General features: G+C 61.0%; 2 protein-coding genes across 2 annotated transcripts; one reads left to right on the top strand and one right to left on the bottom strand.

Moving 5' to 3' along the window:
* Nucleotides 1-1,613: 1,613 nt before the first annotated feature.
* On the bottom strand, nt 1,614-8,064 carry TSEN54 (tRNA splicing endonuclease subunit 54). The gene is made up of 11 exons (XM_065897566.1): nt 8,009-8,064; nt 7,701-7,865; nt 7,539-7,602; nt 7,371-7,454; nt 6,944-7,042; nt 5,909-5,961; nt 4,263-4,364; nt 3,432-4,078; nt 2,697-2,757; nt 2,272-2,388; nt 1,614-1,764 (listed from the first exon to the last, which is right to left on the bottom strand). Exons 1-11 carry the CDS (start codon nt 8,062-8,064, stop codon nt 1,614-1,616), a joined length of 1,599 nt encoding a protein of 532 aa, XP_065753638.1.
* A 2,888-nt stretch (nt 8,065-10,952) lies between these two features.
* CASKIN2 (CASK interacting protein 2) lies at nt 10,953-22,278 on the top strand. Its single transcript, XM_065896443.1, has 19 exons — nt 10,953-11,046; nt 15,083-15,134; nt 15,657-15,754; nt 16,157-16,302; nt 16,405-16,500; nt 16,579-16,709; nt 16,896-17,004; nt 17,381-17,489; nt 17,682-17,776; nt 18,235-18,496; nt 18,619-18,740; nt 18,840-18,900; nt 19,014-19,105; nt 19,304-19,414; nt 19,493-19,594; nt 19,684-19,822; nt 19,960-21,432; nt 21,524-21,746; nt 22,188-22,278. The coding sequence occupies exons 1-19, from the start codon at nt 10,953-10,955 to the stop codon at nt 22,276-22,278; spliced, it is 3,606 nt and encodes a 1,201-aa protein (XP_065752515.1).
* The last annotated feature ends 943 nt before the right edge of the window (nt 22,279-23,221 follow it).

Below are 23,221 nucleotides of genomic sequence, written 5' to 3'. Positions count from 1 at the left end.
GGGCGCCCCGAGGGGGCGGGCTCGACTAGGTGGGTCCCGGCCCTCACCTCACCTGGAACTCCAGGCCAGCCCCCGTCCGAGGCCTCCGCGTCCCTCGGCGCCGGCCACCGGCTCCGCTCGCTCCGCCGCGCGCCCACGGGCTGCTGGGCGGCAGTCTCCTTCCTGCTCACCTCCGGCGCGGCGAGCAGGGGGCGGAGCCGCCGCTATTTACATAAAGGGTGAGCCGGCCGGGCCCGCGGAACCCGGAGCGCAGCGCCCCAGCGGCCCGCCCCCTGGGCCTGGCCCCGCCCCCGGTAGCGCAACGCCTTAGAGGCCGAGCGCAGCGCGGGCGCCCTCGGGGAGGGCGGGGGCCGTGCTCCGGCCAATCCGCGGCTCCGTGCACCGCGGGGGCGGGGCCGAGGCCCGCGTGAATATGTACGAGGCACTGCCGGCCCGCCCTCGGCCTCACCTGGGCGCACCTGATCGCAGGACGCCGCGCCGCGCCCAGTGTCCCGCCGCCTCCCGGAGGAGGAAATAGTTCCCGGAACGCGCGGCTGCCCCGGGCTACCTCCTAAACCAGGGGAACGGTCCCTCCCACAACCTGGCCCCGAGCTGCCCCGGAGGGAGGGGCATAGCCCGGCCGGCTCTTCCTGTCCGGGTCCCTCGGAACAGACCCCAATCAGAGAGGGTGACCGGCGAACACAGGGCCAAGTTTCGGGACCCAAGAACTAGGTGGTTTGGGGACTGGGGTGTCGCCGAGGCGCCTCCTCTCTGGGCGGCCTCCAAGCCTGGACCTTCCTCCGAGTCACCGGCAGCAACAGCGACCGGAGTTTTCAGCACGACGAGGGAGGGGATTAGGAACGAGGAGAGACAGGAGCGGAAGGGGCGCGGAGGCCAGGCCCGAGGCCTAGGCGTGAACTGCACGCTCCAGTGCACAGCTCAGAAAGACTAGGATTCAAGCCACACCGACATGTCGCCTCTCGGCCGCCCCTCTACCCGGACCTGGCTGCGTTCAGGGAAGGAGCAGTGGAATGCCATCTTCCCTCTTCGGACCACCCTTCTGAAAGCCAAGCTAGCTAGAAGTCAGTGACTTCCCAGAGAAAGGGTCGGGTCGCATTCCTGCCCTCCCGAGGGCTGCTCTTAGCTCTAGCACCGGAGGACGAAGTACTCTCTGTGGGTGGATACAGCAGGGGTGAGTGCCTGGGGGCCAGTTCCACGGACAATGGGATGGTGGGTAGGGAGGACTCATCCAGTATATCCAGCCACAGCAAAAAAGGGATCTATTTTTTAATGGCTTTGGCTTTATCGCAAGAAGCAGGCACCCTCTCATTTAAAGGCACAGAGTCCTCTCTTCTGCCCCGCCTCGCTGGTCTCTGAAATCTAGTCCTGAGTTCCAAGGGGATTTACTGCAAGGCAGCAATCTCAGGCCTGGGGCATGGAAGTGCTGCAGCAGCCAGGTAGTGGGGGGCAAAGCTCCCCTCTCCTGCAAGCATCAGACACCCAGGGCCAAGGCCCAGACTAGCCTCTGAAGCTACAGGTCAGAGTCTGGGTGTAGGAGGCAACTGAGATGGTCCCTGAGAGCAGACAGTCCAGGTCCCTCAGAGCAGACCCCTGGCCCGGCCAGAGCTGCGTGGTCAGTGCTCCAGATCCCTGGGTAGCGTGAAGTCCCTGAAGCTGTAGAAGGAGATGTCTCCGTGATCCACCAGGGCAAAGATCAGAGGAACATCCCCGCTCTGGTAGGACAACCGCTTGAGGGTGCAGAGGTCTGGGACTGGCTCATCAAATCTGCGAGAATCAAGGTTAGACTGAGACCTGAACAGAGCCCACCCATAGGCTTTGAGAACCCAGCCCTCTGAGGCTCCCAGGGAAGGGCAATTGTAAGACAGGAGTTGGGGGTACAAGAAGTCTGGCCCCTGTGCTCTCCTGTCTGCAAACTGCACGGCTCTGATTAAGTTCTCCAAGTAACACCCAGAGCCCTGGTTGGGTAAGGGGACTAGGAAGAGTAAGGTTCTCGCCACTCTTGGCCTGGAAATCCCTCTGATTCACATCCCTTCTGCTGGGTGAGCCTGGGACTAAAGTGGCACAGGAGAGAGACTACTCGAAAATGCCAGGCATGAGAGGTGAGGATTGGGAAGCCTGGGTTCCTGTAGCACTAACTGGCTATGGGGCCTCTCTCTGGACCGCTGGTTCTTCTCAGGGACTGACGAACTAGCCAGGGGCATGGAGAGGAGGTCCAGCTGGTTTACAAGAGAACTGGCAGCAGCCCGGGGGAAATGCTCACTGGTCCCGTACCCACTAATGCACATCCGGACGTAGGGCTTGCCAGGGTTATTCTTTCGGAAGGTGGCCACGGCATCGGCCTGGTAAACATCAAAGCTGATCTCCAAGCCCCCAGACTTCTCCACCAGCCTGAGGACAGAGTGAGAAACCTTAGGAAACAGGGGCTCTCCTCCCCCATCTTTTCTTTCCACACCACCCTTTCGCTCCCCCAGTTCGTCCAGGGGGACTAAGGAGGGACGGCTACCTTATCTGAGAACCTGGAAAAAAATCTACTCTTGTCTCTCCCTCTCCCCTAGATATACATGAATATTAGCCCAGGGTAGGGGTCTCTAGAATGATTCCCCCAGCTCGTGCCCAACTTCAGGAGTAAAATCCCAGCTACCAACTCCTGCCGGCACCCAAAGTACTGTGGAGACAGGCACTACCTGGAAACTCACCGCGCGCCTCCATCAGCAAGGTGTGTCGTCTGCAGTACAGAGATATGCTGAAGGACTGTGGCTACAAGGATGGTGAAAATAAGGCGCTGGTGAGGGGAGTCGACCCTCCAGACTCCCCCTGACACTTCTGAATCTGCCATCTAGTTTGGGGTTGCCAGATTTAGCAGATTTCTTTTTTTTAGTATAGGTATGCCCCATGCAACTTCTGGAATATACATATACTAAAAACATTAGTTGTTTATGTGAAATTCAAATTTAACTGCTCTGACAACACTGCTCTAGTTCCTTACAACTCACCGCGTTCCCGTTAAGGACGGTCGTTCGAATTCGTTAACACAATTCTTGCCTATTAGTTCTCTATTCTTAACATGCAGGGCATACGAGAAGCTTTCTGTTTATTTGACCAATATGTCACCCCCTTGTTCTCCTCTGACAGAGGTGGGAGAACAGGGAACCACAGCCAGTTGGTGGCAGAGCCACTCCACATGCATCTCGTTTATGATTTTAAGGATGTGGTTGTAGTTTTCATTCCTCCTCGCCTCTCCTTGGGCACTGACTTGCCATTTCTAAACCTTCCCACCTGGGTCTCTTTGCTGCCTCCCAGAATGGACTATCGTTGTGGGTTCCACTCCACTGACAGCTCTCTCCTCCCCCATCTTCCTTAAGCCTCCATCAGTTGTGGTCAATCCATGCCCCCTTCAAAGTCTTGTGGCCTATGGCAGGATGAGGGGGTACCTGGGGAGTCTGCCTGACCGGGACTCAGCAAGGGTGTGACAGGCTGGTCCCACAGGTGTGGGGGGCGGCTCTGGGTCTTCTGCAGGTGCCGTCCCTGCAGCAGCTGCTTGTACTCCTGCCAGCTGGAGCAGCGCTGCACCTCGGGATCCGAGTTTACATCCTCCCGGAAGTGCTGGGCCTCCTCTGCCTGTTGCTCCCGATCCCGCCTGGAGAGCTTCTCCTTCCGCTGGTTTAGCTTCTGGCACCAGGACTCAGCGTCTGTCTCCCGCCCTGCCACGTTGGCCGGGAGCAGCTCTGGGGCGGGGGCAAGCAGGAGGGTATGGCGACTATCTGATGCCATGTTGGGGAAGGAGATCTGCTCAAAGTTCCAGCGTGGCTTGCAAGCCCCCTTGACCCCGTTCTCCATTTTGCCAGTCTCCTGGCTGCACCGCAACCCCTCCCTGGCCAGCCCAGGGCAGGGCTCCAGGGACCCCAGAAGCTGAAAGGGGCCCATGGGGCCCTTTACGGGGCTTGACTCCTGGGATTTCTCCTCTGGGCATCGGCTGTTCTGGTTGCGGGGAGGTGGGCTGGAGGTCGCCAGGCTCTCGGGTGTCCTATCCACCCCCTGCAGGGGGTTCTCCAGGGCCTTGGGCTTCTTATTAATGGACCTGAGGGACGTGGGGAGGAAATGCAGCACATCTGCTCCTGACTGCTGAGGTGCACGCGACCCACACGTGCCCTACTGCCTCCCTGAGCCCAAGCCCAGCTCTTAAGCCCGGGCATTCTCCAAGGCCCAAACACCAGCACTCCCTCAAGGCTCTCCCTGGGGAGTGGCCATGTGGGGAGCATTACTGAGAGCTGGAGCTCCTCCTCTTCCTCTTGCCATTCCGATCCTCCAAGCGCTGGACACTGCCATCCAAGTTCAGCTGCCTCTCGTAAGGGGACAGGACAGAGCTGTGGGTGAGAATGGGGCAGGCAACAGATCCACCTCCTCAGTCTGGTGCTCCCCGCGGAATGTGTGAGGGACTGGCTCAGAGTAAGTCATGGGCCAGGGCTAGAGCCATAACCAAGGGCTAAGGCCCCAGGCAGACCTGCACACGGGGTACGTGGGGGCAGACACGGGGGCCTGTCCATGCAACTTTGTCCAGGCCTCTGGGTCTCACCAATGGCACCTTTGAACAGAGGTTCCCTGAAACCAGGGCTCCTGAAGAGCCAGCAATAAATAATTAAGCCCTAGTGAGAAAAATCAGGAGGACGAGAAAACTTGGAAAATCAAGAAAAATGAAAATAAAACCCATAGATACTACTGCAACGTTGTTTCTTACAAACACGCATACTGTCTTTCTCTGTGTTTCTCCCTCTCAAAAATGACATTGTACTAACATGCTACTGTGTAGTCTTTTTTTACACTCAACAGTATATTATGGACATTATTCATTCTTCCCTGCCATGATTTTTTTATGCCTGTGAGGCTGTACTGTCCAATACGGTAACCCTAGACAAAAGGGACTATTTAAGTTAAATTTAAATCTATTAAAATTAAACAAAATTAAAAACTCAGTCCCATGGTTACACAAGCCACGTACACTGGATAACACAGACACAGACCATTTTTGTCCCTACAGAAAGTTCTATCAAATAGCATTGCTCTAAGGGATAAACTGTAATCTGTATGACCATGCTTTCCCTGTTGGGCTTATAGTATGTTTCCAAAATCACTGATTTCGCAAAGTGATGGTGTTTCATGTAAGCTCCCCACTAAATACAAGTTCTGTGGGGGCAGTGATTTTGCTCTCTGCTATTCCTCAGCAACCAGCATAGGGCCTGGCACCCAGTAGACAGTCAATAAATATTGGTGAGCAAATGACTGAATGAATAAACACGTTTCACAGGTGAACTTACACACACATCTGTGACTGTTTCCTTAAGATACGTTCCACTTTCAAGAATTAAAGGATGTGCTTGTTCTACAGCATCTGTGACATACTGTGAACCTGCAAAGGCTGTACCAGTTTCTCCTCCTGAGTCTGAAAGTCTCTGTGGCTCTTAGCTGTGCTGGATTACTAAGGTGCTGATGCTCAGAAGACCCAGAAGGAAAGAACATTTAACCTAGCAAAAGGAATGTGAAACCCTACTCAGCTGTTAATTCCTCACTTGGTCCTTCATTCATATTTTCACTTAACAAATCTGCTTGCACACCTACTAAGTGCCAGGCACTGTTCCGGTACTGTATCTTCATTCTCACGCTGAGCTGTAGGTGCTCAGTTGTTATCTGTGGAGTGAACGGGCTGAAGATGGGGCTCAATCTGATAGCCCAGGATAAGGTGAAATGACCCAGATTTGTCCCAACATGCTTCTCAACAGAGCACCTCCAGCCTGTTCAGAAAGCTGCAGTTCCCCAAGGATTCCAGGTAAGGAGAGGCCACTTTCTACTCTGGGGCCAGTCAGCCAGGTTCCAGGACTAGAATAAATTCGAGGGAAATAAGATAGGGATTTACCTTGCTTGGAATCGCCGAAGCACATAGCCCAGTCTCTTCAGGTGACTGAAGACCTCAAAAGATAAAAAAGTAGAGGTCAGACGTCCACTTTTGAAAACAAGTAGTTTCCCCAGACAGAAGCCATTCACCACACCCCCAGATTCCAAACCCTGGGACTGGTAGGACCATACTCCATTATAAACGCTTTCCCCAAACTAAGGTCTCAAGTCTCTGAATTCCTGTCTCTCACTTACTGTGGGCACAAACGACATTTAGCGGTTTCTTAATTTAAACGCAAATCCCAAAAAGCTGATAGTTGATGGGCCAGGAAAAAAACTACACCCTAGAATATTCTGATACCAAAGCTGTCACCAGTGAAGCTCCTGACTACAATAAAGACAAGATAACAGAAGGTGGTGGACACCTGGCCGCCCCGCAGCACCTCCATAGATGGGTGGGATGGGGGGGAATAGTCTTTGGGTGAACCACATGTTCATCCTTGTGTCCCTGTATCCATATCTGAGAGATGTAGGCAGGAATGCCCCAAGCTTGCTTGATCTCTCAAGCCTTCAACATAGCCAAGCACTTCTTCCTGGAAAGACCTTCTCTTGGCGTCTGTGATGCCACCTCTCCTGGTTTTTCTCCTGCATTGCCAGACCCTCTTCAGTTCCCTTATCTTCCCCCTGACCTCCTCAGGTTAGAGTGCCCCCGGTCTCAGACACAGCCCTCTACTCTGGCCACACCTCCATACAGCCCAGTGGGCTTTGAAATACCATCCATGCCATCATGGTGTCCACATTTCTGTATCTAGCCTGGTGCCCCTCCTCCTCTTTGTCTTTTTCCTGGCACTCAGCTGTGAAGTCAATCATCCATTTGCTTGCTTACTTATATATTACCCAAGTGCCACCACTAGGATGTAAGCACCATGACAACAGAGCCCTTGCAGGTCTTGTAGCCTCAGCACATGGCTCTGTGCCTAGTACCTCGGAGGTACTTATAAATACTCATTAGTTCAGTGGATGGGTGGCTTCTCTCCAGCGAGAGGATGGCAGATACCTGGTACTGCAGGAAAGTCACAGTGTCCTCAGTCAGCAGCAGCTGGTAGGCTTCTTGGATAGACAGTGGAAGGTCTTGGTGGAAGAGCTGGATAGAGCCCTGGAAGCGGGGCCAACAGCTCAGCCTGTGAACCGTCCCTGCAGTGGCACAGCCAATGAGGCAACTTCCCTGCTCCGATATCCGTGTGCTACGCCCCCCTCATCACAGCAAGAATAGGGCCAACCAGGAAGGGGAGGGGGGAGAGGGAGGCAGCATCAATAACTTCGACTGGAATGCCTGCTCCCTGCGTGGTATTCTTGTCTCCTGCTCTAGAAATCAGGTTACAAGCTCCCTGAATACTCAGTTGTATATACTTTTTCTCCAATAAAAACGTCCTTCCGGTTCCTTGGTCCCAACCCCTTCTCCACTCTCCCAGGGCCCCACTCACACACTCCAGCAGATACAAGGCCTCTTCCGGGTGAAGCCGCTGCCGGCCCTGCTCTGAGAAGCCCATGGTCTGCCAAAATTTACCCTGCGTGGGATCCAGACCAAATGTCACAAAGGAGCCAGGAGGGCAGAGAAGGCGGGTCCCCTGTCTCTGAACCCCACCGCTCACCGCAGGAGACTTCAACTCCACGAAGCCTTCTTCCGGTCTCCACTCGGCGGCCACCAAACTGCCCCTGGCGAGGAGTAGGGAGGGGTCCGTCTCAGTCTACCGGATTAGTCTACCGGGTCCGTCCGCCCCGGCTTTGCCCCCACCCCAGCCCGGCCCCCTCACAGACGCTCCACGCGCTCCTCCGCCAGCAGCTGCCAGAGCTCCTCGCGGCACACTCGCAGTCGCTCAGCCTGGGCCGCTGAGCCGTCGGGGAGGAAGTCCTTGGGGCCATGCGAGCGCTGGGGCAGCTTCTGGGACCTGGAACGGGCAGCGAAGAGCTCCGGGGCACTGGGGAAGGAAGAGACGAGGGGTTAGCGCCGCGCAGTCGGGGCCGCTCGGCCCAGGCCTGGATCCCCGTCCCAGGTGCCCGGGCCCTTCCCGGCGCCCACTCCGCTGTCCCGGCGCCTCCCCCGGGCCGGGCCGCGCCGCACCTGAGCACGCGCCCGGCAGGCACCTCCAACGAGGCTGACTCGGGTTCGGGCTCCATGGGGTTGCGGTCTGCCGCTGCGCGCGCGCGCGCGCGCGCGCGCCCCGCCCACGCCCCGCCCACCGCCGGAACTCCGCGCGGCCCTAGCGCCCGCGGATCCTACCTCTGCTCCTCGGGTCTCCGGATCAACCCACCTGCTTTCCACCTTCCTGGGTGTCCTGGGTCCTAGAGGCTGCCCACAAACATGTGCCTCGATTCCGGGGGCGGAGAGCTTGCAGGTTTCTGGATTGGGAGGCGCTCCCCTCTCCTATCCCCAGCCCGCCTCTGGGCTTCTCTCTAGTAAAACTTGAGGAGCCCGGCGTTAGAAAAGTGTAGTATGAAGAGTCAAATGCGTGACCCTTCCCTCCGCAGCCCTGGGCTGCTTAGTCCCCACCACCCAAGCTGGACAGGGAGGTTAGAAGAGGGGGTTTAGAGAAGGGAGAGCTTTGGGTTCCTGAATTCCACCTTCACAAACTGAAGGTCACCGAGGGCTGTCAGGTGCAGTCTAGGGAGGTTCGGAGTTCCTTCAGGGTCTTCCGTTAGGTCCCTTCCTAGGGGGTCCGAAGCCGGGTTTCCAGGGCCGGGGCGGGTTGGGGGGAGGCGCTGTCCGACCCACGATGGTGCTGAAGCGCCACCCCAGCCCGTCATTAGCACCTCCTCAAGGCTGGGGTCCCCGCCGCCGCCACCGTGGGTCGTTCCGACACAGTCCGCTAGGTGGCACCATTGCTCCGACCAGTGGCTGTCGGTCGGCGACTCTGGCCGCGGGCGGAGGTCGCCGCGGGAGTCCCGGGGAGGGCGAGGGTCAAAGAGGAAGGGGGTCTTCCCAAGTGGGATTCCTGGGTCTCGGTTCCCAGATCCCTTCACATCACGTCTTCTGTCCCACCCAGTCACAAACAGGGTATCTCACCATTCGATCTGAACTCTAGAGCCCCGGGTCGCCCGGGGCTCCACAGCCAGGAGGCAGCTGCGCGCACTCTCGGCCCCACCCACGCCGCTTCACCTGGGCGCATGCGCTGACCCGGCCAGCGTCCTCGGTCCGGACCAGAGGGGGGGGCGGGGCCTGACGCGGATCGGGGCGGGGCCGTAGGCACTGACTGACAGTCCGACTGCGCTGCCGGGACGGTCCCTCCGCTCCCGATCCGGCCGGAGGGAGGGGGGAGGGGCGGGATTTCCTGCGGGAGGCGCCGAGCCGGCCTTGGAAAAGGAGAAGGAGGAGAAAAAGGATAAGGGGGGGCAGTGGGAGCCGCCGTCCGGAGTGCCAGGGACCGAGCAGGACCTGCCGGACCCCCGGCGGGGAGGCTGGGAGAGGTGAGACTGCGGGGACTGATCTGGGGGTCAGCACGCTTGAGGGCGGGCACAAACTAACTTTTCTTGCGGGATCCGCGGGCGCCTTCATCTGTCGTGTCCTTCCGTCCTCCTCGCTCCCCTGTACCGTCTTCCCGCATCAATTCCTCCGGCGCTTGGCCCTCCCGGTCCCTCCCGCCGCTTTGTTCCCCGGTCCGCCTGGGCTGGGCTGGGTTGGGGGGTTGCGCGGCGCTGGACTGGCATTCCGGGGGGCGGGGGAGCCAGCCCGACCCCATGCACTGCCAGGGGCGCCCTCCCCCAATGTCGGCCGCGGGCCTTGAGCTGGAGTGCCATCTGGTTTGGGCTTGGGACTTTTGGGGAGTAAGAGGACCCCAGCTAGGGCCCCAGGCCTGCACAGGTCTCATGCCACAGGACTCGGGCAACAAATTCTCGGCCACCTAGGAACTGACGTAAGCTTTTCCAAAGTGAAGTCTGGGCTCTGGGCCTCAGATTCAGGCTTGGGAGGGCAGGCAGCCCCATTTACCAGCAGTGCCCCGGCTCTCACCTCTGTTCTCCGCCCAGCTGCTTCCCCATCCCACACAAGGGGTGAGGATGGGTCAACAACAGGTGCTGTAAAGCCTCCCTGTCCTGCAGGCAGACACCCCGCCAGAGATGGGGGGCCCTAACTCCCCAGTCCACCCTCTGAATTCATAAAGAGCCCTGGGGCTAGGGCATCTTGCTATTACAGCAAAGCTTGGATAGGGGAGGTTCTGGGGGCAGGCACCTTCCACAGGGGGTGACCCCTGCCCGTCTGCCTGTGCCTGACCCTCCCAGGCCCCACCTCCTGGCCCACCAGTTGTCTGTGGGTGTCAGAGCCTCAGGCTGTGGAGAACAGGCTGCTGGCCCGACCTGCCCCAGTGTCGTGCTGCCAGGGCCCCTCCTGCCCCAGGTTGAGGTGCTGCCAGGCCCTGGGGCCTCAGTGACTCAGCCTCCCCCTCCCAGAACACCACCTCCCCGCTTCCAAATACTCCTCTCATGCATGGCGGCTCCCTCCCCCTTTTGAGTGGCTCAGCCCCTCCCTTGACTCAGAAGGGCAGCCAGGGTGATTGGGGGACTCCCTGGAAGCCCTGTCTGTTCTTTCTCTGAGCCCTGCTTCTGGGACCCTTACAGACTCTGGCCCAGCCTTCAGCAGACCTTCAGCGGACCACACCTTCTGCAGACCCCTGAGACATGTCCACCGCTGCTGACTGAGGTGTGAGGGAATGCTGACTGCTCTCTGGGTGGGCACTGGTGCTCCTGAGCCACGTTGGAAAGATTGGCGCCCCCAGTCCTGGCCCATCCCTGGGCTGTCGGAAGCTGCAAGCTGATATCCGTTCAGATTTCCACACAGCCTCTGCCCCCTCAGAGATCAGCTTTCCCGCTTGTGGTGGCAGCTCACGAAGCACCTTGAGGGGGTACCCGTCAGCGCCTAACAAGAAGCCCACTGCCTGGGACACCAGACACACTCCCCCTGGACGCCTGGCCCTCCAGAGGGCCAAGGGATGGCACCCTGACACCTCGGCTTAGACCCGTTTCCCTGCCTCTGCCCTGGACTCCTGAGCTCAGAGCCCAGCCCAGGGACCAGGATGGGTCGAGAACAGGACCTGATCCTCGCTGTCAAGAATGGAGATGTGACTGGTGTGCAGAAACTGGTGGCTAAGATCAAGGCCACAAAGACAAGTGAGTACTTGACGGGGTGACTATCCAGCTAAGACCCTCCCCGGAGAGCCAGGCTGTGGAGAGAGGCCTGGGCGGTCACTCCGACCTGGGGACTTGGGGTGGGAGTGCCTCTGTGTGGGAGAGCCAGTGAGGAAGTTGGGTCCCCCTTGCTGTGAACCCTTAGGCAAGTCACTTTACCTCTCTGGGCCTCAGTTTCCTCACCTGTAAAGTAAAAGGATTGAAGTACATTCATTCTAAGTTTTTTGAGTGCCTATTGTGTGCCAGGCTCTAAGCACTGAGCCACAGCAGTGAACAAGACAAATGAGAAGTCCTGCCCTCATGGAGTTGCCTTTAGCAGGTGGTTTTTCCAGTGTGTTCTTTGGAGCCGTGGGGTTTCTGGCAGTGAGTTGGGAAAGACTGAATAGCTAGAGCTCAACCTCCACGCCCACCCCCCAGTTCAACCAGAGCATCTCTGTGTTTTTGTCAGCTTGATGGAGATATCTGTAAGATAGCTTTTTAAAGGGAATTCTGCTTAAAACAAAGTTCAACATTATCTAACTGCTTACTAAAGCCCCCATCCCCCTGACTTATCTGCCTGTGTCCCCTGGGGGGGGGGTGTCCAAAGTTAATTTTCTGGAGGCCTCTCTGCAGCCTGGGGTCTCTAGTCGACAAGGTTGTGGGAGCTCTGTGCACAGGTGGCCACACCTGACTTCCATCTCCTGAGTATCTCTGCAGTGAGACCCTGCAAGGAGAGTAGACCTCTGGGCTCCAGGGCAAGCTCTCTGGACTGTCCCAGGAGGACACTGGACTTGTCCCCTTGAGTTCCTGGACCAGCAGGGACAGGAGATGGCTCCTGCCACCAGATTTGGGCTGGGGGAGAGAGGGTCCTTCTGGAGTGCTGGGGCTCTAGCCCAAGACACAGCTTGGCCCTCTGCACAGGAAGGAGTCCCCCAGGCTACCTGAAGATGTCCAATTATCCCCACCCACACCTGGGAGTGTGGGGTGCCGGAAGGAAGGATTTTAAGGGCCTGGGAGTTGTGCACGTGTGTGAGTGTCACCACTTACACGCCAGGGCAGGACACCCGGGGTGTAGGGAGATGGAATCGTGAGGGGTGCTCTCTGTGCCCTGGGGGAGTGGATGCAGGGTGAGCCCGATGGGGGAAGGTGCCAAGGAGGGTCCAGGGAGGGCCCTGGAGGCCCCAGGGTGGGAGCCACTGCCCCTCCTCCCCTCACCTCTGTGTTGCTTTTGGCAACCTGCCCAGTAGGGCCTTGGTTGAGCTGCTGCCGGCCTCACAGCCCTGGGGCCTCAGACCTCAAAGTGAGGCCCTCAGGAGGGCAAGTGGCTGGAGGCTGGTGGCAGAAACCTTGCAGCCAGGCTCCTAGGCTCCGGGAAGGTCCCCTGTGCCCAGAGTGGGGAAACATCTGTGGAGGGAGATGATCCTTCCCCCGACTCCCCAGGGGACTTGCACAGAGTGTAGGCACAGGCACAGAGCGATAGGGTCCTGGAACCACCTGTCCGCCCTCCCAGTCCTCTGAGAAGCTGGGAAAGCTAGTGACAAAAAGGAGATCACAAGGTGACCTTTGCAGACCCTACAGTTTATGAAATATTGTAATCCCCTCTATTCCCTGGGAGATGGGTACTTCTACATGCACTTTACAGATAAGGAAACTGACACTCAGAGAGGGTTAGTGATTTGCCCAAGGTCACACGGCCATTGTGTGACTGATCAAAGACAAGCCTGAGCCCTCTGCCCTGTGCTGCCGCACTCGGCTGCCCATCAGAATTATCTAGGGATACTTCTGCAAGTACAGACTCCCCGGTCTCTCCCAGAATTACAGAATCATCACAGAGAGCCTGGGACTCTGCAAATCTGAAAGTTCTTCAGGTGATTCTGAAGCAGTTCTGAGAAGGGAGGCTGGAAACCCCTGCTCCATACCCAGAAAGGCAAAGGAAACTGCTGGAAGGGAGGTGGCAGGGCTCCCTCTTTTTTCCCTCTGCCGGTGGCTAAAGCTTTCTGGCTGTCCAGAGAGAGGTGCTCCCTCGGCCTGCTGCATCTGATATCTGGTCACTGGGGGCTGGCTTTCCCTGCCTACCCAGGTCCTCTTCAGGGAGCAGGTGGCTGGGAGGAGAGGGCTGCAGTTGCCCTGGTCTTGCCTCTGCCCTTCCTCCCACCCTCCCCTGCCCCCTTTTTTGAGCTGTCTCCTTCTCTGGCCAGAGGAAATGGAGTGGGCTGGGGGCGGCCTGCTGAGCTCACATCCTCTGCCCGAGCCTAAATCAGGAGGAGCGACCCTTCCACCCGCAGAGCCAGGCCTGGGAAGAAGGTTGTACCGCAGGGGAAGTGCCGGGAGCCACTGCCAAGAACCTAGGACCCTCCACCCTGAAGGTCCCCAGTTCAGTCACTCTGAGCCTCTCCCCACCGCCTTTCCGGCCATTGTTCTGGAAAGAACAGAGCCACCCAGCCTGGCCCTGCCCCTGTTCCTGTCCCTTCTGTCATGTTGTCCTGCCACTCCCCGGAGGGGCTGCCTCTCACCGCGGAGCTGCCCCAGCCCAGGCTGTCCAGGCTGGCAGTAGCTGGAGGGACTTTCTGTGCCTCTTCCCTGCATGACCTCGTTGTCTTCACTGAGGCTCAGAGAGGTACCAGGGCTGGCCAAGGTCACACAGCCAGTAAGAGGGAGAAGAATTTGAATCACGCACTTCCTGCTTCTAGGGCCCCTGTTCTTTCCACTGCCCTGAATGGTTCTGTGTGACAAGGACTTTCCAAGGGGGCTACAGGAAGGCTGGGAGGCCTGGGTTTCTTTCCCGTGGCCCCCACCCCCTCACCTCTTCCGTCACTCTTTGACTCCGTATTTACCTTTTCGCTGTAACGCACTCGCCTCAGCCCTAAGCGTAGCTGTCTCCCCCTTCCCATCCTGTGCTCCTCACTGCAGGCTTGGTCCCTCCCTACTGGAATGAGGCCCTGTCTTGCTGGGGTATTCAGGGGCCCACCAGGGCCTGGGGGGCAGGCCTGGACCAGCATGCTTGGCGCCCTGCCCAGCCGGGTTGAGCCAGGCCTCCTCCTTCCCGGCAGGGGTGGGTTCCAGCAGGAGGCAGGGGCCCGCCTGTGACAGGCACTCTCCTTCCCCTCCGCAACACTCCTCGGGGCCCACCCCCTCCCACACCCTGGCTCACACGTGGAGCACACCTGTCTGAACCCCGTCCCTGTCGCCGAGAGGGGGATGAACCAGCATCCTCCCCTTGCTCCCTGGGGCACAGAGCTCTCTGCTAGGAGCCTGTGGGTGCAGAGTCAGCAGTTACTCCCCTGACAGGGGCCCTGGGGGGACTGTACCAGCTTTCGCTGGAGGACAGCCTCTTGGTAATAATGGCTAACATGTAAGGAGTGCTGAATGGTGAGAGCTTCCGTCTTTCACAAGGGTCAGGCATTGTACTCGCAACCCCCGTGAGCAACTTGTGTGATCAGCCCATTTTACAGATGAGGACACAACCCGAGAGGTCAAGTGACTTGTCCAAGATCACACCGCTAGTATGTGGCAGAGCCAGGGCGTGGTGAGGTCTATGTGAGGCCACCTTCCCCACTATGCTCCGCTTAGGGATGACCCAGGGCCGGGCGGTGTGGCCTTTGAGTCCAGCCCTGGCATCCGCCCTCTACTCTCGAGCTTCTGGTACCCTCTCCTTTCTCTCCCAGCCCCCTCGGCCCGTGGGACAATGAGGCTCACTCCTTGGCCCATTCAGGCAGGAATGCCAACCATGCGCTCGTGGGACCGTCCTCTGAGGGCACAGCATGCCAGTCCCCCCCATCTCCGCCCCCTTTGACCCTATAAACAAGCGGGGCTGGGGGCCCAGGGACGCCAGGCCACTGCTGCAGCGGCGCCCTCCAGCTGATGGGCCAGGGTGGGAAGCCATAGGGACTGACAGCTAAAGGGCCATGGGGCAGGTGCTTTCCTGCACTCCAAGAGGTCAGCTGGAGGCGGGAGGTGGGCAGGGAGGGGGCGCTGGGTCAGGTGTGGGCAAGGGCGGCTCATTCGAGGGTGCCCTGATGCCTCCTGCTCTGACCCCCAGAGCTCCTTGGCTCCACGAAGAGACTCAACGTCAACTACCAGGATGCTGATGGGTGAGCGGGAGCCCCCGTCCCTCTTGAAAACTGTGGGGGGGGGGAGGGGCAGTGGAAAGACCTGGGGCCTAGAGTCCCTTCCCCTCAAACTTGGCCCTTGAAGCGTGTTTGCCGAGAGCTCAGGGCCCTGCCCGCGCGCCTGCCCGTGGAGCTATCCCTGAGGGAGGGGAGGGGGCCCTGGTGCCTCTCTGAGAGGCCTCCTTGGGTCAGATTCCTGCTGGGCCCCCCTTTCTCCCTGGAGGGTAGGAGCCCTCGGGCTCCTGCTCCCACGGCCCCCTCCCCTGGGCCGGCTGTGAGGGAGGCCAGACAAACAGGCCTCTCAGCGCAGACACTGAGCCCTTTCATGCTGCAGCCCGGCTGCTCTGTGCTCCCGTGGCAGGGCTGGCAGGGTGGGGGGCCGGGGGTGCAGTGGCAAATAACTCATCCCTGACAGCCCCCAGGATGGGTCTGCTGTGGAAGACCAGGATTTGGGGGCGGGGGGCCGCTCCCTGACACCCCCGACCTTGTGTCCCACCACACCAGGTTCTCGGCTCTCCACCACGCCGCCCTGGGGGGCAGCCTGGAGCTCATAGCCTTGCTGCTGGAGGCTCAGGCCACCGTTGACATCAAGGACAGCAACGGTGAGAGCCCAGTGTACCCGCACCCCAGACCCTGTGGTCAGAGTTTGCCCCTGCTACATCGTAGCCTTGCTAATAGATGTTGGCATAGCTTCTCTGAACTTGCAAATGCTTTACCTCTTCAGTCTTCACAGCCTTCTGGGGTAGTGGGTGGTACTGACATCCCATTATCCAGGTAAGGAAGCTGAGGTTACATCACCATTACAAGGTCACCAGATCATCCGTGGTGGACAAGGTGGGATTCTGGCTTCAGCCCCAGACAGCGGGACCTCTCCCTGACCAAACCCGGGTGAAGCCAGCTTCGCTTCTCCCCTCCAGCTGGGGTGGCTCCAGACTCTGCTCGGTTCCCTCCTCCGGCCCCACGCCATCCCTCGACCGCCTTTAGAAACCCCTTCCCTCTGACAGGCATGCGTCCGCTGCACTATGCAGCCTGGCAGGGCCGGCTGGAGCCCGTGAGGCTGCTGCTGCGGGCCTCTGCGGCCGTGAACGCCGCCTCACTGGATGGGCAGATCCCGCTGCACCTGGCTGCCCAGTATGGACACTATGAAGTGGTACGTGACCCTGCCAGCCTACAGGGGCACGGGAGCAGGGAGAGGGGGGCTGGCATGGGGGGCGGCCAGGCCAGACCCCTCACTTGGCTCCCTCCACCCCAGTCAGAAATGCTCCTCCAGCATCAGTCCAACCCGTGCCTGGTCAACAAGGCCAAGAAGACGCCCTTGGACCTGGCCTGCGAATTTGGACGGCTCAAGGTAGGGCCTGCTGCCCTTGGGGTACTGGGTTCTGGGGGGTCTCAGGAGGAGGCCCTACCTGAGTGCTGGTTGCTGCAGGTGGCCCAGCTGTTACTGAACAGCCATTTATGTGTGGCACTGCTGGAGGGTGAGGCCAAGGACCCGTGTGACCCCAACTATACCACACCCCTGCACTTGGCTGCCAAGAACGGCCACAGAGAGGTCATCAGGTACCCACCGGGGCCCCCCCAACATCCTCATCCTCTTCCGCTGGGACTGGCGACGTCCCCTCAGTGCCCCGCCCTGCTGCCCTCTTCACTCTCGCTCTGGGTCTCTCTCCCAGCCCCCGGCAATCGGCTTCCTCTCCTTCCCCACCCCCTGCTCTCTGCCCCAGTAACTCACCCTCCCCTCCACAGGCAGCTCCTGAGAGCTGGGATTGAGATCAACCGCCAGACCAAGACAGGCACGGCTCTCCACGAGGCCGCGCTGTATGGCAAGACCGAGGTGGTGCGGCTGCTCCTGGAGGTGCGTGTGGGCCCCTGGTCAGCCCGCGGGTGTGGACCCCTGGTCAGCCCGCGGGTGTGGACGGGTCCCCAGCGGGTGCCAGGTCCAAGACCGGCTGGGGAGGCAAGGGAGGGGGTCTCCACTGGCAACGTGGTGTTTTGCATATGGGTGGGGGCCGTGCAAAGTGGCTGGAGAGCAGATGGACCTGGTTCAAGCCCCGGTTCCGCCTTTTACTAGCTGAGTGACCTTGAGCTCATCCATGACCCTATCTCTGAGCTTCCACTTCCTCATCTGTAAAATCTGAAAATAGTTAACTACCTGCTGGGTAGCTGTGAGAATTGGGAGACGCGACAAACCAGGCGCTCAGCACAGGCTTACCCCGCACTGTTGCACCCAGGGTGGGGTGGACGTGAACATCCGGAACACGTATAACCAGACGGCGCTGGACATCGTCAATCAGTTCACCACCTCCCAGGCCAGCCGTGAAATCAAGCAGCTACTGCGGGGTGAGCGTGTTGGGGAGAAGACCCAGCCCAGGGCATCCGGAGCCGCTCCAGAGGGTCCCAGGAAGCGGAGCAGGAGAGGATGCCATGCTTCTGGGCCCCGGGCTGGTCTGGGGGGTCATGAACAGGGGACTGGAGGGGTGGGAAGATGCCCTAAGGACCCTCAGATGACACCTGTCCTCCTCCTTCTTCTAGAGGCCTCAGGGATCCTGAAGGTCCGAGCACTCAAGGATTTCTGGAACCTCCACGATCCCACTGCCCTCAATGTCCGGGCAGGGGACGTCATCACGGTGAGGACCCAATGCAGGCATTCCTTTGAGAACACAAATGATTGCTGTCACCTCCTTGGGCACCTACTGTGGATCAGGCTCTGTGTTAGGGTCTTTATATGCACGACCTCGTTGAATTCTTCCCAATCCAGGTAAGGTAGGTGCTCTTACCATTTCCTTTCGGGAGCTGACAAAATTGAGGCTTAGAGGATAAAAGCAGTTTGTCCAAAGTCACAAGCTAGCAAGCAGTGGAGCTGGGATCTGAACCCAGGCTGACTCCAGCCTCTTGTTGGTATGCCCTGGAGGCACCCAGGGGATTGGGCTGGATGCTGGCGGCAGGGCCAGAGCTGTGGGCCAACTTGGGCACCAGAGGCCAGCTTCCCGGGGGGAGGGGAAGAGCTGGACCGCAGCTGCAGGGCTGGGCGCTTGGTGCAGCATGTGACCATGGCCTCGTCCGTCCCCCGGCCCATCTGCCACAGGTGCTTGAGCAGCATCCCGACGGCCGCTGGAAGGGCCACATCCACGAGAGCCAGAGGGGCACGGACCGTGTGGGCTACTTTCCCCCGGGCATCGTTGAAGTGGTCAGCAAGCGGGTGGGCGTCCTTGCACCCCGCCTCCCCTGTGCGTCCACCACCCTGCGCCCAGGCCTCTCCAGGACACCACAGCCCCCTGCTGATGACTCCCTGCACCCCCTTAGCTATGGCCAGCTGCCTCGGGTGGGCCTCAGCCCAGACAGCCCAGGTACCTCCTCCTGGGGGGGGCAGTGCTGGGTACTGGGGTAGACATCTGGCTCTGGCAAGCTGCCAGTCAGCTGTTGGCAGGGCCAACTGGGGCTCTAACCCCTTGGCTTCTGCCCCCCACAGCAGGTGACAGGAACAGCGTGGGCAGCGAGGGCAGCGTGGGCAGCATCCGCAGTGCTGGCAGCGGACAGAGTTCCGAGGGCACCAACGGCCACAGCACCGGCCTCCTTATTGAGAATGCCCAGGTGGGGGGGCGGGGGGGGGCGTTGGTTGGGACCAGGGCCGGGCCCCCCACACCCACTGCCAGTTCCCCAAGTGAGAGTCAGCTCCTTCCCTGTCTCCAGCCACTGCCCTCTGCTGGAGAGGACCAGGTGCTGCCGGGACTGCACCCCTCGTCCCTGGCAGGTAGGAAGGGAGACTGGGACCTGGGTGGGCTAGGAGCGGTGCAGGTGGGGAGGCTGAGGGCTTGGCACCCCTTCGTCCTGCCACCCTGATTCCATTTCTCTCCCTCCTCGAAGACAACCCAAACCACCGCCCTCTAGCCAACTACCGCTCCGGGGAGCAGCTCTTCACCCAGGACGTGAGGCCGGAGCAGCTGCTGGAGGGGAAGGTGTGACCTGCACTGGGGAGGGGGCTGCGGGTAGGGGTTGGGATGGGCCTCAGTGTGGACTTAAGTCCCTTCTCAGACCAGGCCCCTGGGGAGGCTGGGGTCAGTGGCAGGTCTGTGGCCTTGGCACCCCACCCCCGCCCCTGCCCCCGCCCCAGCAGACTCAGCTCCATTACCTTCACCCCTCCCCCCACACCACAGGATGCTCAGGCCATTCATAACTGGCTCAGCGAGTTCCAGCTGGAGGGCTACACTGCCCACTTTCTGCAGGCTGGCTATGACGTGCCAACTATCAGCCGCATGACACCCGAGGTAGGTGCTGCAGCGGGAGGGCAGTGCAGGAACCAGCGGGCAGAGGAGGAGGCCTGATGGCATGACTCTGTGTGGCAGGACCTGACGGCCATCGGGGTGACCAAGCCCGGGCACAGGAAGAAGATCGCCTCAGAGATCGCCCAGCTCAGCATCGCCGAGTGGTTACCCAACTACATCCCGGTGAGTGGGCGAGGGGCACGGGCTCCCACCGTCAGCTGTGGCTTTGCACTGCCTTCCTGGCTTGGGGGCTGACGGTGCTGCTTTTGCAGGCAGACCTGCTGGAGTGGCTGTGCGCGCTGGGGCTGCCGCAGTACCACAAGCAGCTGGCGAGCAGCGGCTACGATTCCATGGGGCTGGTGGCCGACCTCACCTGGGAGGAGCTGCAGGAGATCGGAGTCAACAAGCTCGGTGAGGACTGCCCTGGGCCTCTGGCTGGGCCCCCGCGTGCCCTGGAGGGTCTGCAGAATGTTTCGGGGGTCCAGGAGGGATGAGGGTGGCCCTTCCCAGCCCCAGCTAACCCTTCCGCCTCTGTCCACCCCTCTCAGGTCACCAGAAGAAGCTCATGCTGGGGGTGAAGCGGCTGGCTGAGCTTCGGCGGGGCCTACTGCAGGGGGAGGCCCCAGGTGACGGCAGCCGCCGGCTGGCCAGGGGCCCGGAGCTGATGGCCATCGAGGGGCTGGAGAATGGGGACGGTCCGGCTGTGGCTGGCCCGCGCCTCCTCACCTTCCAGGGCAGCGAGCTGAGCCCAGAGCTACAGGCGGCCATGGCAGGGGGTGGCCCCGAGCCGCTCCCCCTGCCCCCTGCCCGCTCCCCCAGCCAGGAGAGCATCGGGGCACGCTCACGGGGGTCCGGGCACTCGCAGGAACAGCCTGCCTCCCAGCCCGGTGGCGGAGACCCCAACACCCCACAGGAGAGGAACCTTCCAGAGGGCACAGAGCGGCCCCCTAAGCTTTCTTCCCCACTTCCTGGCCAAGGGGCCCCCCCTTATGTTTTTATGTACCCCCAGGGCTCACCCTCCAGCCCAGCCCCAGGGCCGCCTCCTGGCGCACCCCGGGCCTTCTCCTACTTGGCCGGGCCCCTGGCCGCTCCTCCAGACCCGCCTCGGCCCAAGCGCCGGTCCCACAGCCTGAGCCGCCCCAGCCCGGCCGAGGGGGAAGCCAAGGGGGAGGCCGAAGGGCCAGTGGATAGTGCCTTGGGCAGTTACGCCACCCTCACTCGGCGACCAGGACGCAGCGCCCTCGCCCGGACCAGCCCCAGCCCGACCCCAACCCGAGGGGCGCCCCGCAGCCAGTCCTTCGCCCTGCGGGCCCGCCGCAAAGGCCCCCCGCCCCCGCCCCCCAAGCGCCTCAGCTCCGTCTCCGGCCCCACCCTGGAGCCGCCGCCGCCGCCGCCAGATGGAAGCCCGGCGCCCAAGGAGGGGGGGGCCCTGGGGCCCCGGAGGCGAACACTCAGTGAACCCACAGGCCCCTCGGAGCCCCCCGGCCTGCCCGCCCCGGCTGGTGCCTCATCGGACACGGAGGAGGAGGACCCAGGGCCCGAGGGGACACCCCCGTCTCGGGGCAGCTCAGGGGAGGGGCTCCCGTTCGCGGAGGAGGGGAACCTGACGATCAAACAGAGGCCCAAGCCGGCGGGCCCCCCACCCCGGGAGACGCCTGTGCCTGCTGGCCTCGACTTCAACCTCACAGAGTCAGACACTGTTAAGCGGAGGCCCAAATGCCGGGAGAGGGAGCCACTGCAGACGGCACTCCTGGCCTTCGGGGTGGCCAGCGCCACGCCCGGCCCCCCTGCCGCCCTGTCCCCGCAGACCCCCGGCGAGTCCCCCTCGGCCTCTGCCAGCCCTCCCCGTCCTGACCCTAGCAGCCTCCCAAACCCCGGAGCTCCAGCCCCTCTCTCTCCCAGCCCCCCGACGCAGCCCCCCGTGGCTCCCTGCCCGGGGCCGGCTCTGGAAAACAGTCGGCGGCCCGGGGAGATGGAGCCCCCGGCTCCCCCTGCTGCCCTCCTCAAGGTGCCCGGAGCAGGTATGAGGCGGGACCTGCGGGGAGAGGGTGGTGTTGGCAGGGCTCGTGCCCAGCCCAGCTGAGTCACGAGCCAACCTCTTTGTCTCTGCAGGAACAGCCCCCAAGCCTGTGTCTGTGGCCTGCACCCAGCTGGCATTTTCCGGCCCTAAGCTGGCTCCCCGGCTCGGCCCCCGCCCTGTGCCCCCTCCAAGGCCAGAGAACACTGGGGCCACGGGCGCAGGCCGGGCCCAGCAGAGACTGGAGCAGACCAGCTCATCCCTGGCAGCTGCCTTGCGGGCCGCGGAGAAGAGCATTGGTGCTGAGGAGCGAGAGGGGTGAGGGGTGCTGGGTGCTTCGGAGGGGGAGAAGGCGGCCTAGGAGCAGCTCCACCCGAATCCTGAAGCCTTTTCCCAGGGTTCCGGGAATGATGGGAGGGGGATGTCACCGTCACGTTGGGCAGATCCTCAGGCTGGGGGGCCCCTATCGGGATGGGAGGAGCCTGGGCCTGGGGTCACCCGGATCTGACCTGCAGGGAATCCTGGTGGCCGCCACTTAGAGGCACGTGAGCTTGGGCAAGTCACTTCTCCCTGTGAGCCCCAGCGTCTCTGTGCCAGGAAGGGAACGGTAACTCCTACTGCCTCGGGAAGTTGTGAGAATTAGGAGGAGACGCACACAAAGTGCGCACACCAGCCACGCTCTCGGTAGCAGCCCCCTTGCCCAGGGCCGGCAGGGTGCAGACCGCTGGCTGATCTGACCTGCTCCTTCCCCTGCTGCAGCCCCCCGGGCACCTCCACCAAGCACATCCTGGATGACATCAGCACCATGTTCGACGCCCTGGCTAACCAGCTGGATGCCATGCTGGACTGAGCCGGACCTGCTGGCAGCTCGCAGCAGTGCCCACCGTGACCTTCCTCAGCCACTGCCTTTCCCCCGGCACGGACGCCGCCCCTGCCGCCCTAGCGGGGTCCCTCCTGCTGCTCCAAGCCAACGGCTGTCGGCCCTAGGGCTCTGGGAGGCAGCCCCCAGGGGAGCTGAGGGGACTCGTCAGAACCTGACACCTCAGCAGAGCCCCCTCCCAGTGTGTAACCTGACGGGACGGCCCTGCCTTTTGGACAGGGACCCTGGTGAGAGCTTCCTCTCCAGGAAGAAGGAGGTGGTGGCCGGGCTTCTGGGGTACCTCCTCTGTCCCCCCAGTGTCTCGATCAAGCCCCTGTGCCAAGGCCCTCTGGCCACCCACTGTGCCGTCCTGGCGCCGAGAGGCTGGAGGAGGCGGTGTGTCTGTCCTGGTCCCCCGCATGTCTTCCCAGGACATGTAAACAAGCGGCCAGGCCAGCCTCCGCCGCCGCCCCTGCCTGCCCTCAGTGAGGCAAAGCTGGTGGGGGGTGGGAACAGTGGGATTCACAGGTCCCCCGAAGTCCAGACTTTCCCAACTGTAAATGTTATTTTTTAAGCAGAGAGAAATGCATATATTTTAAATGGAATTTATTCTATCTATAACTGCCTGAGAGGACGCAGTGGGGGAGGGGCGTCGGACCACAGCAAGAGCACCCACTGCCCGCCTTGGGGCTGGAAGCCTGACCTGGTTGGCCCAGGCCCCGGCTCTGTAACCATTAACCTCTTCCCCCAACTAACACCAATGAAAGTGTCATTCCACGTGATCAGGCTGTGTGTTTGGATCTGCGCCACGGACCTCTGAGCCAGGGGTCGCGCCTGAGCCGGACCCGAGCGCTCCCACTGATGCGCAAGGAGGAAGGCTTGGGCCCTCCCCTCCTCACCTTTGCGGAGGGGCTCGGTCACTGGCCGAAGCCCT

The sequence above is a fragment of the Phocoena phocoena genome, chromosome 19 (genome assembly GCF_963924675.1).
Source record: "Phocoena phocoena chromosome 19, mPhoPho1.1, whole genome shotgun sequence".
In the NCBI taxonomy this organism is placed as follows: Eukaryota; Metazoa; Chordata; class Mammalia; order Artiodactyla; family Phocoenidae; genus Phocoena; species Phocoena phocoena.
This window is presented reverse-complemented; position numbering and strand designations above follow the sequence as displayed.

Bases quoted from the DNA above. Each gene is read 5' to 3' on its own strand.
- TSEN54 (XM_065897566.1), bottom strand. From the start codon at position 8,064: ATGGAGCCCGAACCCGAGTCAGCCTCGTTGGAGGTGCCTGCCGGGCGC. The intron at 5,962-6,943 runs GTATCTGCCATC...TTATCTTTTGAG, and splicing joins TGACTTTCCTGCAGTACCAG to GTCTTCAGTCACCTGAAGAG. The intron at 2,758-3,431 runs GTACCCCCTCAT...CCATCCTTGTAG, and splicing joins CGGTCAGGCAGACTCCCCAG to CCACAGTCCTTCAGCATATC.
- CASKIN2 (XM_065896443.1), top strand. From the start codon at position 10,953: ATGGGTCGAGAACAGGACCTGATCCTCGCTGTCAAGAATGGAGATGTG. The intron at 17,490-17,681 runs GTGAGCGTGTTG...TCCTTCTTCTAG, and splicing joins AATCAAGCAGCTACTGCGGG to AGGCCTCAGGGATCCTGAAG. The intron at 19,823-19,959 runs GTGAGGACTGCC...CACCCCTCTCAG, and splicing joins GATCGGAGTCAACAAGCTCG to GTCACCAGAAGAAGCTCATG.